Source organism: Malus domestica, chromosome 13, assembly GCF_042453785.1.
Source record: "Malus domestica chromosome 13, GDT2T_hap1".
NCBI classification, from domain to species: Eukaryota; Viridiplantae; Streptophyta; class Magnoliopsida; order Rosales; family Rosaceae; genus Malus; species Malus domestica.
Genome location: NC_091673.1, coordinates 3,452,629 through 3,469,851, shown reverse-complemented (window position 1 = coordinate 3,469,851; position 17,223 = coordinate 3,452,629). Strand labels below are relative to the sequence as shown.

Genomic DNA, 17,223 nt, shown 5'->3' with positions numbered 1-17,223 from the left:
TGATTAGTTTTTAAAATTTTAAAAGGAGTATGAAAAACTGATGGTGGAACAATTTCTCTTAATAAGTGCATATTTTATCTAAATATTACATAAAGTTTTTTTAAAAAGTATGAAAAAATGATGGTGAGACAATTTCTCTTAATAAGTGCATATTTTATCTTAATATTACATAATTATTGTTTTGTTATTCTTATGTAAATATTGTGTATCAAAAGTGAGGCTTTGAAAAAAAAGGTAAAATTTAGTTGTGTGAAATGACATTTCTGACTCATATTTCTTATTCATGTTCTGTTTTAATTAGAGGGTTAAACTGGTAATTTCATAAGATTTTGGTTGACAATGAGTGTTTTATTAATTAGTAGTGATAATTAATAGTATAGATTATCAACTCACTCGTGTTAGATGTGGTTTGTGGACTCACTCGTGTTAGATGTGGATTCATAATTCCAAAGTTGCCCCTTCCTAATTAAGATTTTACAAAATAAAACCACCAACGTAGTGGGTAGTTTTTCTTCTTTTATTTCTTTAATTTGTTTAAATAAAAAACATATTAAAAAAAAAGAAGAAGAATAAAAATTACAAGTAGACAATAAAATGTACAAAATTGCCACACACGTGAGCTTGGGGCAATAGACTAGTACATACAAAATGAAAAGGCAAAGAAAGTGATGAAGCTTCATAATACTCAAATTGCTCTAAGAATTTTAAAAAATTAAAAAGAAAAAGACTCACAAAATAAAAAAAAAAACAATCTAGTTGGACTGTAGGTGGTTAATAAGTGCATTATTTGAAAAAAAAAATTATATATATATATATAAGTAAATAAATAAAAAAAGTCAACTGTCATCCTTGAACATGTATGACAAGAGGTTAGTATAATATTATTTTATAATATAATTAAGTATTGTTATCCTTCATCTAAATCATGATAAAAATGTTCTTTAACATCACAATTCACACAAGATACATCAAGATGCCATGTCAAAATTTCAACACTAACTTTTGCCTGGATTCGGTTTGTCCAACAAAAATATAAAAAAAAATCCCTTGCTTGGATTCGGGAGCATATAGCATATTATATATGTAAAAGAACATCCGTGGCCATTGAGGCCGTTAAACAAACATTATCTGTGGCCATTGGGGGGCGTTAATCCAACATTAACTGTGGCCAATGGGGTTGCGATTAGTCATATCTTCTATTACCACGAGATATTCCTTGCTCCTCGGTGAAGAAATTTAATTAAATTCCGGCTTACCTTCTACCGTTATAAGCATCTTTTCGTTTGGATCTGCAAAGAAATGTGGGATGGATTCTAAGCACTTATTAATTTCTTAATATGCATATCAAGTTTTAAATTTCATGGACGGCTTATAATTATTTGACTCAAATATTCTGTGTAACTCGTGTTATAATATGAATAAATTGTTTGTAGAACTTATGTGCTTATTACTTCTTCGTTTCCCACAAGATTTCTTTAATAGAAAAATTGAGATTTTCTTTTATACACCAGCTGGCTATCGGAATCAAATCGACTACCATCGCATACAAATGCGATGCAAAGTAAGCAAACAAGAAGATCTGATTGAGTTGTCATCTTCTCTTAAACAAAGGTGTTTGTGCACTCCCATGAAAACACAATTCTCTGAAGAACCCCGTGGAAACATGCTTTAATGGAATTTTAACTTTAGTTGGTCGTGACTAATAAATATGGATACATGTAAAAAAAAAAAAAAAGTGGTACAGCCAATTCAAGTGTTTTTGTATGAGTAGACTGCTTATGTCAAATAGCATTTTTTCAGTACCGTACAACAATTTCACGCCTCAATGAAGCCATTTCCAGTGCTTAAATACGTATGAAGATATGATATGCTAATTAGTTGTCCCCTAATCAAAGATATTATCAAACTAAAATAATTAAGTATAGAGATGTAACGTTAATGAGCTGTTAAGCACTTGTAAAGCTCCATTAACAAAATGGAAAATGAGGTCAGCGAATGTGCAAGATATTTTGGATAATCATCACCCAATTATCAGCGGGACGGCTTTTTGACTCAGCAAGCAAATTGGGAGGATTATCAATAGCAAAACCTTTTCTCCTTCTTTTTGTTTTTCGAAAAAAAAAAATATATTTAAACTTTTATTTATTTAATATGGGCCTGTACTGTATTGGGCCTCTTTTTGTTGGTGTCGTGGCCCAGCTGTTGTGTTATATTAGTTGGGATTAACCGTTTTTGCATTTGCTATCATTTTGTATCTACTCAGCACTCGGGGTGCACCCCTTGGGCCATCTCCAATTGAAAGGGTTAAAATATAACCCCGTTTGAAATTATAGCCCTATAAAATATATTTTTATATAAATAGTGTCAGGTCATACTCATATATCATCTTCAATTGGAGGGGCTAAACATGACCCATCAATATTTATTATTTTTAAGTTTATTCTTTAAATTTGTTAGTTAATTTAATTAAACCACCGTTTGATGTTTTCAAATCTATTTTTTGAGTTTAAATCAATTATTTCAACTAAGGAGCTAATCCCCGCCAAAAAAAAAGGGTTAAGAGGGAGGGGGGGTTGCTACATTTGGCACCATGAGACCCTTTGGCCAAATAATAGTCTGGTTGGCTCCAAAGAATTATAGCACAACCATTGGTTGAAGATGAGCTCTTGAACAAATCAGATCATTTTTTAGCTTTGAACATTTAGCCCTCTTCATTAGAGATGACCTAACAATAGGAAAAAGCAGTTGCATGGCCATGAGGTAGTATGTCGAGAGATTCTACCCTGCAATTAGTTGTATATTCATATACGGATCCATGATTTGAAACTCCGGTGAGTTGAACTTTGAAGCCAGTTCTTCCTTCCAAAGTTTCGGCAGAGCTTTGTTCGTTTTGTTGAATTATGGCCAAACAAACAACTTTCGGCTATTAAAAAAAGGAAAAGAAAAAACTTTTGGTTATAAAATTATAAAGACATCATGATGAGGAGGCATCATGATGATGTTTTTCTTCTTTTGTGGTTTTTTATTAGCCGAAAGTGATGGCTTGTTTTGAATAATAATTCATTGTTTTGTTTCGGTAGAGGAGAAGAAAAGGAGAGCTCAATTTTCAGATTAGAGCAGAAGAGAGAAGAGAGAAGAGAGCTGCAGAGAAAAGGAGTGCAAGCTGCAGAGCATCAGAAAATAGAAAGGGTGCAGCAACCCTTTGTTGAAAAGAAGAAGAATGTGCTCTTCTTTTTTGTTAGCAATCATCCATCATAGTTATTGTTGTAATAGCTTTGAGCTACATGTATAGAGAAGAAATTATTCATTATATTTCTTTCTCTATTTGTTTCTGTGGTGTGTGAGAGTTATTGGGTGTATTGGGTTATTTGGGTTGTGAGATTGCCAACACTTTGTAAACTCCCATTTGGTTGATAGTGGATTATTGGGTGAGCTCCTACTGCTCCGATGACGTACTCCAGTTACACTGACTGTTGAGGAACCTCGTTAAAATCTTGGTGTCTTTAATATTTTGTTCTTGCATTTTTATTTGATAAATTTCCTGTGGGTTAGTTTGAGTTGGTTCTAAAAGGTTTGGTGCTATCCTAGCACAACAATTGGTATCAGAGCACTGGTTGCTCTTGGGTACTGTCTAGTTGCCAAAGATGTCAGACGGGCAAGATGAGAATCCTTTTGGAAGCAGCTCTGGGTTTGCAAGAACTACGGTGCAAAATGCAAAGTTCGAAGTGGAAAAGTTTGATGGCACAAACAACTTCGGGATGTGGCAATGTGAGGTCAAAGATGTGTTGGCTCAACAAGATTTACTTGCCGCTTTGGGAGAGAAGCCAGAAGTTATGTCGAAGCCGGAATGGGAGAAATTAAATTTGTGGGCTTGCTCTTCAATTCGGTTGTGCCTTGCAAAAACTCAGAAGTATTTTGTGATGCGGGAGACATTAGCAAGTGTGTTGTGGCAAAAATTGGAAGACAAGTATATGACAAAGAGTGCAGAGAACCGGCTACACTTGAAGAAAAAGCTCTACCGCTTCCAATACAAAGAAGGTACAAAAATGATTAGACACCTTGATGCTTTTAATAAGTTGATTGCCGACTTGTTAAATTTAAATGAGGATATTAAGGATGAAGATAAGGCCTTAATATTGTTGAATTCCTTGCCGGACTCTTACGAGCATTTTGTTACCACTATTATGCATGGTAAAGAAACTGTGAAATTTGAAGATGTGTCAAATGCCTTGATGAATTATGAAATGAGGCATAGAGATAAAAATCATGATAGTACCTCTGAAGCTTTATTTGTTAGAGGTAGATCATCGGAGAGGAGGTCATCTTCTAGCAGGAAAAAATCACAGTCTCGACCTAGAGGAAACTCTAAAGGTAGAAAACCTTTGGAAAATGATGAATGTGCCTTTTGTCGTAATAAGGGCCATTGGAAGAAAGATTATCCAAAATTGAAGACCAAAGGCAAAGAAAGTTCTGAAGCTAATGTTGCTGAGGTTGAAACAGATTTTTCTGATTTTGCTTTAACCACTTCCTCATCATTTGATTGTGCTACTAAGTGGGTGTTGGATACGGGTTGTACTCATCATATGACTCCTCACAAGGATTGGTTTTCAAGCTTGAAAGACTTTGATGGTGGCGTTGTGTTCATGGGAGATGACAATCCTTGCACAACAAAAGGGATTGGTACAGTTCGTTTGAAGTTGCATGATGGCATGGTTAAAGAGTTGACAGGTGTTCGGTATGTACCGAATTTGAAGAAAAATCTTATTTCTTTGGGTACTTTGGAATCCAAGGGTTTCAGGTTTCATTCAGATGGACAGACATTGAAAGTTACTTATGGTGCACTTGTTGTGATGAAAGCTCCTAGATGTGGCCATTTGTATTTATTGCAGGGAAGCACTGTGACAGGTGAAGCATCTGTAGTCTCTGAAAATATGGGCACATCTGATTCAGATACTACTAGATTGTGGCATATGAGATTAGGCCATGCCGGTGAGAAAGCTCTATAAGGGCTTGTGAAACAAGGTCTTCTAAAAGGTGCCACGACTTGTAAGCTTGATTTCTGAGCATTGTGTCTTGGGGAAGCAAACTAGAGTGAAGTTTGGTACTGCTGTACATCAGACGAAGGGCATTCTTGATTATGTGCATTCAGATGTTTGGGGTCCTACAAAGACTCCCTCTTTGAGTGGTAGACATTGGTTCGTGACCTTTGTTGATGATTATTCAAGAAGGTCTTGGGTCTACACTATGAAGCACAAGAGTGAGGTGTTAAGCATTTTCTTGGGTTGGAAGAAAATGGTTGAGAATCAGACTGGGAGAAAGATTAAGATTTTGAGATCGGATAATGGTGGTGAATACACATCCGATCCTTTCTTTAAAGTTTGCAAAGAAGAAGGAATTGTGAGACATTTCAGTGTTCGGGGAACTCCACAACAAAATGGAGTTGCAGAAAGATTGAATCGAACCTTGCTTGAGAAGGTTAGATGTATGTTGTCTCAGTCGGGTTTAAGCAAGTCATTTTGGGCAGAAGCAGTTAATTATGCATGTCACATCATCAACCGGTTACCTTCAGCTGCTATTCAGGGTAAGACACCAATGGAGGTATGGACTGGAAAACCTTCTTCTGATTATGATCATATTCGTATTTTTGGTTCACCTGCTTATTTTCATGTAACTGAAAATAAACTTGATCCTAGAGCCAAAAAGGCTATCTTTCTTGGTTTTAGTAGTGGTGTCAAAGGTTACAGGTTGTGGTGTCCAGAGATGAAGAAACTGGTAATTAGTAGAGATGTGACATTTGACGAAGAAAGTATGTACAAAGTCTCTGAGAAGAATGTGAAAGATGTCCAACAGGTGGAGCTTGAGAAAGTTGCCTCTGGTACTTCAAATCCTATTTCCGCTGATGTCGAAGCCACTACAAGTGAAGAAGTGGGAGACCATGAGGATGTTGAAGAAGTTGAACTTGAAGATTCCATTCAAGTTGAAGAGCAAGTTTCACCTCAAGAGTCTATTGCCAAAAACAGAGGAAAGAGACAAATTACCAAGCCAGCTCGGTATAGTGACTATGTTTCTTTTGCTCTTCCTATTATCACTGATGATATTCCATCTAATTTCGAGGAAGCCATTGAGAGTGAGGAGAAGAAGAGGTGGTGCAATGCCATGGGTGATGAGATGAATTCTCTCTTGAAGAACAAGACTTGGGAGTTAGCTAAATTGCCTAAGGGCAAGAAAGCTATCGGTTGCAAATGGGTGTATGCCAAGAAGGAAGATACTGATGAGAAAAGCAATGTGAGATTTAAAGCAAGATTAGTTGCTAAAGGGTATGCACAAAAGGAGGGCATTGACTACAATGAAATATTTTCTCCAGTTGTGAAGCACTTCTCAATTCGTATTATGTTAGCTCTTGTTGCACAATATGATCTTGAGCTTGTGCAACTTGATGTGAAGACGGCTTTCCTACATGGTGATTTGAATGAAGAGATTTATATGTGTCAACCGGATGGGTATATAGTGAAAGGGAAGGAAAATTTGTTTTGCAAATTGAAGAAATCACTTTATGGCTTGAAGCAATCTCCAAGGCAATGGTATTTGAGGTTTGATAAATTTATGAGAGGCCAAAATTATTCTAGAAGTCAATATGATCATTGTGTGTACTTCAAGAAGTTGCAAGATGGGTCTTTCATTTATTTGTTGATATATGTTGATGATATGTTGATTGCCTCAAAAAATGTTGAAGAGATTGAAAAATTGAAGAAGCAAATGAAGAATGAGTTTGAGATGAAGGATCTTGGTGAAGCAAAGAAGATCCTTGGCATGGAGATCACTAGAGATAGAAAGAAGGGTTTGGTCAGTTTGAATCAAAGACAATACCTTGAGAAGTTGATTCGGAAGTTTGGAGTTCATGATTCAACCAAACCGGTTAGTACCCCTTTGGCTCCTCATTTTAAATTGAGTTCTCTACAATGTCCTAAAAATGATAAAGAGAAGCTGCAAATGAAAAATATACCATATGCAAATTTGGTTGGTAGTTTGATGTATGCAATGGTATGCTCTAGACCGGATATTGCTCATGCAGTTGGCATGGTGAGTCGATATATGCATAATCCAGGTAAAGAGCACTGGCAAGCAGCTAAGTGGATATTGAGATATCTCCATGGTACTCGAGATGTTGGTTTATGCTTTGAGAGAGATGACTCTGGTATTGGTCATTTTGCAGTTGGTTATGTTGATTCAGATTATGCAGGTGATCTGGATGGAAGGAAGTCTACTACAGGCTATGTGTTTACTATGGCTAAAGGACCAGTTTGTTGGAGGTCCATTTTGCAGTCGTCTGTTGCCTTGTCTACTACAGAGGCTGAATATATGGCAGTTGCTGAAGCTATAAAGGAGGCCATTTGGATACATGAGCTGATTAGAGATTTGGGGGTTGATCAGAAGCAGGTGGAGGTACATTGTGATAGTCAGAGTGCCATTTATTTGGCTAAGTATCAGGTTCATCATGCGAGGACCAAGCACATAGATGTGCGTTATCACTTTGTTCGTGAAATTGTTGGTGAAGGGGAAATCATTCTCCAGAAGATTCCAACTAAAGACAACCCCGCTGATATGTTGACTAAGGTTGTTGGTGTAGCCAAGTTTGTTCACTGTTTGAACTTGGCTCACATTTTGCCTATATAAAGAAGGCGTTGAGCAGTAGGAGTTTTGGAGCATTTGGCTCGGCATGAGTTGTTCTCTTGCTAGTGTTTGGGAGTGATTTTTGTGTTGATTGTGTTGGTTGGCTTATTATGGTGTTTTCGGAATTTGGCCAAGGTGGAGATTGTTGAATTATGGCCAAACAAACAACTTTCGGCTATTAAAAAAAGGAAAAGAAAAAACTTTTGGTTATAAAATTATAAAGACATCATGATGAGGAGGCATCATGATGATGTTTTTCTTCTTTTGTGGTTTTTTATTAGCCGAAAGTGATGGCTTGTTTTGAATAATAATTCATTGTTTTGTTTCGGTAGAGGAGAAGAAAAGGAGAGCTCAATTTTCAGATTAGAGCAGAAGAGAGAAGAGAGAAGAGAGCTGCAGAGAAAAGGAGTGCAAGCTGCAGAGCATCAGAAAATAGAAAGGGTGCAGCAACCCTTTGTTGAAAAGAAGAAGAATGTGCTCTTCTTTTTTGTTAGCAATCATCCATCATAATTATTGTTGTAATAGCTTTGAGCTACATGTATAGAGAAGAAATTATTCATTATATTTCTTTCTCTATTTGTTTATGTGGTGTGTGAGAGTTATTGGGTGTATTGGGTTATTTGGGTTGTGAGATTGCCAACACTTTGTAAACTCCCATTTGGTTGATAGTGGATTATTGGGTGAGCTCCTACTGCTCCGAGGACGTACTCCAGTTACACTGACTGTTGAGGAACCTCGTTAAAATCTTGGTGTCTTTAATATTTTGTTCTTGCATTTTTATTTGATAAATTTCCTGTGGGTTAGTTTGAGTTGGTTCTAAAAGGTTTGGTGCTATCCTAGCACAACACGTTTCAATGTATTTTTTTCATTTGCGAGCTCACTTGATTACGCTATTTAGCCAGTGATCAGCTAGGTCCTAATATAAAGTTCTGCAAGTATTTGTGACAATCAAGCAGCTCTCCATAGCAACCAACACGGTCTTCGAACATAGCACCCAGAAATTGGTTGTGATTAGAAAGTCAAGGGAACAAGATTGAGAATGATTTAGCAACTTGAGGAGGATTTATTGCATATAGTTGGAAGAGCTTCAGCCTTGATTGTTTGTAGGACTCCTGCAGCTCTATATTAATCAATTAGTTTGAATTATTAGGTGAGAAATGCTAAGAGACACTCTCAAAGTGAGATTCTTCATAAACTCTTTGACACCTTGTGCGTTTTGTACAATGTTTTATAATGTTAGTCCGTAGAATTATGCCCAAAATATGAGGTTTGATTAGAGTCAATGAAAAGTCTCGCTTTTAAAAGATTATCCTTAAATGAGGTTTCAAGCGTTGAAATAACAGCCATAACGACACGAATAGGAAAGGGTGGGTGTGTGCGTTGGAATGTAAAAGTTTGTCATCAACTCCGTAGCCCAATCTCATATACCTTTAAAACTAACTTTCGCATATACATTTAGTGGTGATAACTTCACGACTCTAACATGTGGTATACCCCTCTATTGCGGACAAAGTAATCATGGTGCCTTCAACTCCGGTTTAATTAGCTTCATCCTTTAACATGATCAACTTCACATTTTAGTCCGCTTAATTTTGGCTTGAAAACTTGTGCCATTGATCGGCTAATCTTTCATTCAAAAACTTGTGTTATTTTGGTTGGGCTGAACCCTTTTTGCATTTGCTATCAATTTGTATATCCGTGAAAATATTCGAAAATACAGAAAAAATATGGAAAGAGATGTGGGGTGAAGTCTAAACTTCACTTCATATTAGAGAAACTCTTAAGTTTGGGAAAAAATTGATAGTTTTTTTCGATATTTTTTACATTTCGGTTAAACATCAAATAAACTTTTATATTTCGTCCAAACCATTGTTTGAGATCACCTAAATTTTCACTTTAAATTTCCATTATTTCAATTGGAAATTCCATCGAAAGCAACTAATATCAATATTCGATATATCCGATAATATTTCTACAAATTTGTATGTCAATATTTTCACGGATACTAATATTTTAAGCAATGCTCAATAGTTGAGGCCCTTACCTTTAAGAAAGAGCATGCACATGTCCATAGACGACCATACAAGAGATTCTATCTTGTAATTGATTGTATTCATGAACATATCCAAGATTTGAAACTCGATCGAGCGAGTTGAAATTTGAAGCCTATTCCTCCAAAACTTCGGCTAAGTTTCCTTTAGATGAAATTTTTTCACATATGTGAGTTCACTTGATTACGCTATTTACTCAATGATCTGCAAGTTCCTAATGTAAAGTTGTGCAAGTATTTTGTGACAAATCGTATAAGCATTTAGTGAATATAGCTGGAAGATCTTCAGCCTTTATTGTTTTTAGGACTCCCAACAGCTCTATATTAATCAGTTGTGTGTAACTAATTTAAATTATTAAGGCTTAATTAGAGTTCGGTGAGGTTTGCAGCATTGCAAAAAGAAAGGGGTTTCCAGCATTGGAATGTATAAGCTTCTCATCACTCCGCAGCCCCATTTTATGTGCCTTCAAAATTCACATGTTAATCCACTTAATTGGCTTGAAAAGTTGTGCCATTTATCAATTAATCTTTCGTTGGGACTCTCTTAAAAGAGGTAATGCTAGATATACTAAATTTATAAACAAAATTCTTGAAATAAAGGACATGGAAGTTGATGATCGGTTTATTACTTAGACGTTGATAAACGTGTTAATTCTTATTGGTACCACATCATTTTATTCGTAAATTTAGTCTCTAGAGCATTACCTCTCTTATTAGAAAAGAAAAAAGACAAGCATTACCTCTTTTAAAAGTAAGATTCTCTATATACTTTGTCACCTCATGTTTTCGCTTTCCGCACAATATTTTCTAAAGACTTAACCCTTGAACTTCACCCAAAAAAAAAAAAAAATGAAAAAAGACTTGCCCTTTGAACACCCATGTACACGACAGAACTCATGTATATTCTAGCTAACATGTGGTATTCCCCTTTATCGCGGACATCATGGTGCCTTCGACTCCGATTTAATTAGCTTCATTCTTTTACATTATCAAATGACTAATGTTAGGGAGATTAAATTTGAAGATAAAATTTACAAATGAAATGATGTGTCACAAATAGGAATAAACATGTTTATCAACGGTTAAGTAATAAACCAATCATTAACTTTCGTGTCCTTTAATTTCTAAAATTTTGCCTACAAATTTAGTTTTCCTAGCATTACCCTTATCACTTGGTAGTCCACTTAATTTTTGCTTGGAAACTTGTGCCATTGATCAGCTAATCTTTCATTAAAAAACTTGTGCTATTGACCAGCTGATCTTTCATTCACAATATGTTTTAAATTCATATTTCATATGAAGTTATAGTCGTAAAGCAGTGTGCGTTTTTCTCTTATTAATTTGTTGATTAGAACATAATTAGATCAATTGTTAATTACCTCGATCCAGAAATGGTAAGTAGTTGGGATACAGGAGTATTGTCGCAAAGGCAAGTGATCAGTTAACATAGGAAAGGCAACAGTGAGTCAAAATACAGAAAGGCAAGTGAATAAACTAGTCACTTAGTATTACGGCCTAGTGGTATTCCTATTCACTTGTAAGTGCGAGGTCTTAAGTTCGATTCTTGCCAAAGGTGAATTTGAACGACATTATTGTTAGCTCATTGTGAGGTTAAGCCCATCTCCTTCCCGTTAGTGTAGATAATTTTTTTTTGAAGTGAATAGACTATACATACATACCTGCATACGTACGTATGTACGTACATACATACATAAATTAATTAATATGAATTATTTTTCTTTGCTAAGTTGTATTATAAATACTCTCCTCTCCTCTACCACAGACAGAGAAAGTCAGATTAATCTGCATAATTTCAGCAGCCATAAGCCATGAGACCACCTTCATTTCTTTTGTTGTTTTTGCTCCTAACTGTCATAGCTCCTGACGCCATTCTAACATCCAAACCAGCTTCTTGTAAGTCCGTCAACCTCGGAAACTACCGTGAGATAGAGCTGGCTAGGGTTGTTGGCCCTGAAAGCATTGCCTTTGACTGCCGTGGAAATGGACCCTACGTTGGGGTTTCGGATGGTACGATCCTCAAATGGCAAGGACCTCACCTGGGTTGGACGGAGTTCGCCTTCACCTCCCCAAACAGGCAAGATCTCCCTTCATTATTCTTTGTTTATCTTCTTTGATGAAACGTGTATGTAGGGTCTCCAGACTAGTGCTATATCAATCACTTTAGTTCTTCTTGTTGGGTTTCCGCCCACCAACTTCCCACAAAACCCAACCAGAAGAACAAAACTAACTAACTAGCCTGAGTCTTAGAGACCCAAAATACATCACACACACACACCCTAACACATACAAAAACTAACTTTGATTGTTTTTGCAACATATATAATATGACTACTAATATATAAGAACGTTAGTTGAGCTCACTTTTTTTCGTTGCAAATGAAAAATAGGTTGATATATATTTAGTTTGAAAGCATTAGTAAATCAACGATCCTTCCAATAAAATCTCTGCAGTTTGTAGTTCTTAGATTTCTGTTGTTCCTTCTTTTGGTCCAAGGATAAGGGAATGTAATTCCAGTGGTAGGTTGGAGTTTTTGGGTTGTGCTTACCTACCCACCACTCGAGTTGTAAAATCGTGAGGCCAACTCCAGAAAGTTGACCTTTTGGTTTTTGTTTTAGGGTGCTAAGCAAAGTTGACTTCTAATGTTTTTAGAAATAACAATCAAAGGCCGAGTCTCCACATTCACTTTGTTGTTAAACCAAAAGTAGGCCGTAGTGTGGTTTAAGTCAACTGACAAAACTTATTCGCTTAAATTCAAGTTTGAATCTTCTTCTTAAATCAAAATAATTTATTTTATCATCTTGTATAAACCAGGGCAAGGAAACTATGTGATGGTTCAACCAACGTGACGAACGAACCAATGTGTGGGAGGCCACTGGGAATGATGTTCCACCCTAAAACCTGTGATCTCTACTTTGCAGATGCCTACTTTGGGCTGATGAAGACGGGGCCTAATGGTGGTAAGGCGGAGGTTCTTGCCAATTCTATAGGAGGAGTCCCCTTCCTTTTTGTAAACTCTTTGGATATTGATGAAGAAACAGGAATCGTTTATTTCACAGACACAAGCACTGTGTTCCAAAGAAGGTACATCATTTTCTAACTCATCCTTCATTTTCCTTTGCTGACTGCACGAGTTCTTTTGATTTAAAAAAAAAAACACAGGCACGTCAGTAAAATCCCATTTTTATTCAAGTATTTTCACTTTTGATCACAATTATTGATATGATTGATTACTTAAGAAGTATAATCACTGTTTAATCGACAGCTTAGATTTTAGGTTTAAGTCTAAATTTTTGATTATATACCTAAATAATTAATCCCATCACAAAACAAGGTTGTGTTGATCCTAAAAATTACTAAGCCTACATGGCGCGCAAACCAAATAATTAATAGCTAATTAGGTCATTTTGAATGCGGGCGTGCCAACTCACAACTGAGCTCGATCAGCGAGTAAAATGGATGTGGTGGTGATGTAAAATGCGCTACTGACTTCTGTGCTCGAGCGGTCATGGCTGAGGGAGGAACACGTCCCGACCTTGGGTTCTAAAACCTGGAAACAAGGTTGCTAGTTAATGCGAAGTTCAGGATCTTCTGCACTAGGTTTGGCCGCCTCAACTATATTTGTAAAAATATAGGTGGACCGAATCGGCATTAAAATGTAAGAACACATGTACTCGAAAGAGATAAATGTCTTGATGGTAAGTCATTCAACCGTCAGAATGCCAAACCCTGAAATGAAATGGAATAACGAATCATACAACACTTAGCTGAATGAAATGTCTTTGTTCAACGAAAGAATCAAAGACTCCTCGCTAGCTGAGACATGGATAGAATATTCAACCGAACTTGAAGAGCTTGAAGTACTGATGTTAATTCAAACTTTGAAGTAGGGTTGTGCTATTCTTACAATGTGAGAAGGGTTCGTGCAGCGCGAAGTTTAGTACTTGAAGACATGACCACCCCCCCCCCCCCCCAAAAAAAAAAAAGAGAAAAATATCTCATTCGGTTCACATCCCCCGTATACATGCACTCCATGCATTATCCCATTATCTCATGCATGCATGCATGCATTCATGATATTATTATTATCCCACCAATCACTCGTCGTATCCTTCTTTTCTTTTTTTTTTCTTTTTTTTTTGAACAACACTCTTCATATCCTTATCACATTAAAGCCAAGAGGGAACAAACCTATCTTTCAGCTTTTTTGAAAGATAAGCACTGTACCCACGTACATGTGGAAACAAAACCACTCCAGCCAGGCTCCAACTGTTCCAACCCACACGCTCACGTGCCAAATGGCCCAGATCAATTTGAATTGACTGCTTTTAAATTGGAGATATAGTTTGCAAATTCCATTTATCTCGCATATATAAGAAAAAGTCACGATAATTTAATACTTTTTAAAGATTTACCTATTACAATTGAAAATCACAATATTATTCCTCAACAATTATTAAAAATTATCTTAAAATCTCTCACGTATAAATTATCTTAAAACTCTCGCATTCAATGATCTAGACCCCTGTTAACTCAACGGTCTCGATTACACAAGCCGAGTTGATAGTGCGTCCAAGCAGGTTGTGATGCCAAAAGTAAAGAACAAAATATGTTTGAGAAGAGATAGGCTGACATGACATGTATGTGATTCACTCAAATTAGAGCGTTTATTGAGTTCATAAGTGACATTTTGTTGACATATTCTTATGGGTAAAAAACTGTTTACTACCCTTATGTTTTGTGGTTTTCAATATTTAGTACATTAAGTTTTTTTCGTCTCAGATTCATACCTAAAGTGTAAATTTTGGGACAGTCTCATACATCCGTTAGTCAAACTGTTAAGTCTCCCGTTAACTGTGACGTGGCGCACTGACTGGGCGCCATGTGTTATTCCACATTTTTCTTTCTTTCTTTTCTTTTCTTCTTCCTTCTTCTTCTTCTTCTTCCTCAGACCGCAACTTTTTTTTTTCTTCCTCCTTCTCCTTCTTCCTTCCTCCTTCCTTCCCCTTCTTCCTTCTTCTTCCTTCTCCTTCTTCTTCTTCTTCCTCCAAAATCTGGGGAAGTTTGTTTTTTTTTTTTCCTTTCTTTTTTTCCTCCTTCTTCCTTCTCTTTCTTCTTCTTCTTCCTCTGAAATCTGGGGAAGTTTTTTTTTTTTTTTTCTTCCTCCTTCTCCTTCTTCCTTCCCCTTCTTCCTCCTTCTTCCTTCCCCTTCTTCCTCCTTCTTCTTCTTCTTCTTCCTCAAAAAAAAAAAAATTCATCTTCCCCCAGATTCGGAGGAAGAAGAAGAAGAACGAAGAAGGGGAAGGAAGAAGGAGAAGAAGGGGAAGGAAGAAGGAGAAGAAGGAGGAAGAAAAAAAAAACTGAATCTGGGCAGATTCGGAGGAAGAAGAAGAAGAAGGAAGAAGAAAAAAAAAAAGAAAAAACTGAATCTGGGTAGATTCGGAGGAAGAAGAAGAAGAAGAAAAAAAAAGCTTCCCCATATTCGGAGGAAGAAGAAGGAGAATGAGAAGGAAGAAGAAGGAAGAAGGGGAAGAAAGGGAAGGAAGGAGGAAGAAAAAAAAAGAAGAAAGTTGCAGTCGGAGGAAGAAGAAGAAGAAGAAGAAAGAAGAAAAGAAAAGAAAGGAAAGAAAAAAAACGTGGATGACACGTGGCGCCCAGTCAGTGCGCCACGTCATAGTTAACGGAAAACTTAACAATTTGACTAACGGATGTATGAGACTGTCCCAAAATTTACACTTTAGGTATGAATCTGAGACGAAAAAAACTTGATGTACTAAATGTTGAAAACCAAGAAACATGAGGGTAGTAAACAGTCTTTTACCCTATTCTTATTTTAAGGAAAAAATTTGATGCTCTACTTATGTAGGCGAGATATTCGGTTATTTTAGATTTAATAAAATTAAAAGAAAGAATCGATGTTTAATAAAATAAAGGTGATTGAAGAATTTTTTTGTCAAGATTAAAGAATTGTAAATTCACAGACTAACAGGATATTTGTTGCTCCCATATTAATGTTTTGGACTTTAACCTTTATATAATCTTGTTGGTTAGATATGTTAGATTTGTCAAATTTGTTTTGGTCTATTAATTACCTTCTTATACTTTCTTGTCGTCAATGTCAAAGGGTATGGGTTCAGTCGGTCCTAGCCGGTGACAATACTGGTAGGCTACTACAATACGACCCACGTACAAAGAAAGTGAAAGTATTGCTCCACGGTCTGGGTTTTGCAAACGGCGTGGCTCTGAGCGGCGACAAGTCCTTTGTCCTCGTCGTCGAATCCGCCGAGTTTAGAATCCACAGGCTGTGGCTCCGAGGCCCCAAAGCTCATGTGTTGGAACTTTTTACTCAGCTGCAGAGGCCTCCGGATAACATCAAGAGAACCAAAAAAGGAGAGTTTTGGGTTGGACTCAACAGTGGAAGAGGAGTTAAGGGAGTGCAGAACAAAGTGCAGAATATGATAAATAATAATGAAAGCTCGGGGGAGTTGTTGAATGTGAATGATCCTGTGGGGGTGAAACTTGACAAACAAGGTAGGGTTTTGCAGGTTTTGGATGGAGAGGGTGGTAAAGCTTTGCAGTCTGTTAGTGAGGTTGAAGAACACAATGGGATTTTGTGGATTGGATCAGTGGTGACTTCTTATGTTGGTGTGATCAAGATTTAGATCTTGGTTCATTTCCTAATTTGATGTTAAATTATTTTTCGATGTGTGAGTTTCTCTGTGTATGTCAAGCATGCATTGATTACATTAGTTTGTGACGTTGTCGAGATTACTTATGGAGTGACTTAGATATTTGCAGGCAATAAAAAGTGCTTTATGGCTACATTTGAAGAAAAAAATTCAAGTGTTTCTGGTTATAAAAGTGCTTTATAATGAAGGAATAACTTTTAGGTAAAACATACTTTTAATGAAAACACTTACGTTTTATGAGAAAAAATGTTCATAGAGTAGCAATCACGAGTCGATTCAATGTAATACTATGAGATAATTCTAGGCTCGTATTTCACATGGTTAATTATGAGTTCGATTTTTGGTGTTGATGATCACATGATGGTGATCATGGGAGACTAAAATACTTTTATGAATTTTTTTGCTTTTGAAAGAGTGGACTGTCTTAGCTTTGCCACAAACTTGTTCTTTTTTAAAAAATAAATAAAAAATAATAAAGGGTCAAATTACAATTGCGTGAACAATAAAATGGACCCATAAGCTATATGCAGTATGAAATATTTTGTAGTGCTTTGAAGTATTATATGATCTAGTATTCGCTCAAAAACACAAAGATCAAGAATTAACGACTTAAAAATTTGAAGGTGTTCTGTATTTTGAATATCCATGGAATTTTAAACGCTTGTGTTACATATGTTGTTAGTAACATGTGATATCAACATGTCATCTTGAGATATCTTAATTAGGGTGACAGAGAGCCTATTTAAACTACTTATTAATAAAAACCTATTTGTCAACTAAAACTTCATAATACT

At 36.3% G+C, this 17,223-nt stretch overlaps 1 protein-coding gene across 1 annotated transcript; it reads left to right on the top strand.

Moving 5' to 3' along the window:
- Nucleotides 1–11,496: 11,496 nt before the first annotated feature.
- Nucleotides 11,497–16,444, top strand: LOC103414423 (protein STRICTOSIDINE SYNTHASE-LIKE 10-like). Its single transcript, XM_008352807.4, has 3 exons — nt 11,497–11,816; nt 12,555–12,824; nt 15,865–16,444. The coding sequence occupies exons 1-3, from the start codon at nt 11,551–11,553 to the stop codon at nt 16,400–16,402; spliced, it is 1,074 nt and encodes a 357-aa protein (XP_008351029.2). The 5' UTR covers nt 11,497–11,550; the 3' UTR covers nt 16,403–16,444.
- The last annotated feature ends 779 nt before the right edge of the window (nt 16,445–17,223 follow it).

Coding starts and splice junctions, on each gene's coding strand:
- LOC103414423 (XM_008352807.4), top strand. CDS start 11,551: ATGAGACCACCTTCATTTCTTTTGTTGTTTTTGCTCCTAACTGTCATA. Junction 11,817..12,554: donor GCCTTCACCTCCCCAAACAG/GCAAGATCTCCC, acceptor TGTATAAACCAG/GGCAAGGAAACTATGTGATG. Junction 12,825..15,864: donor AGCACTGTGTTCCAAAGAAG/GTACATCATTTT, acceptor TCAATGTCAAAG/GGTATGGGTTCAGTCGGTCC.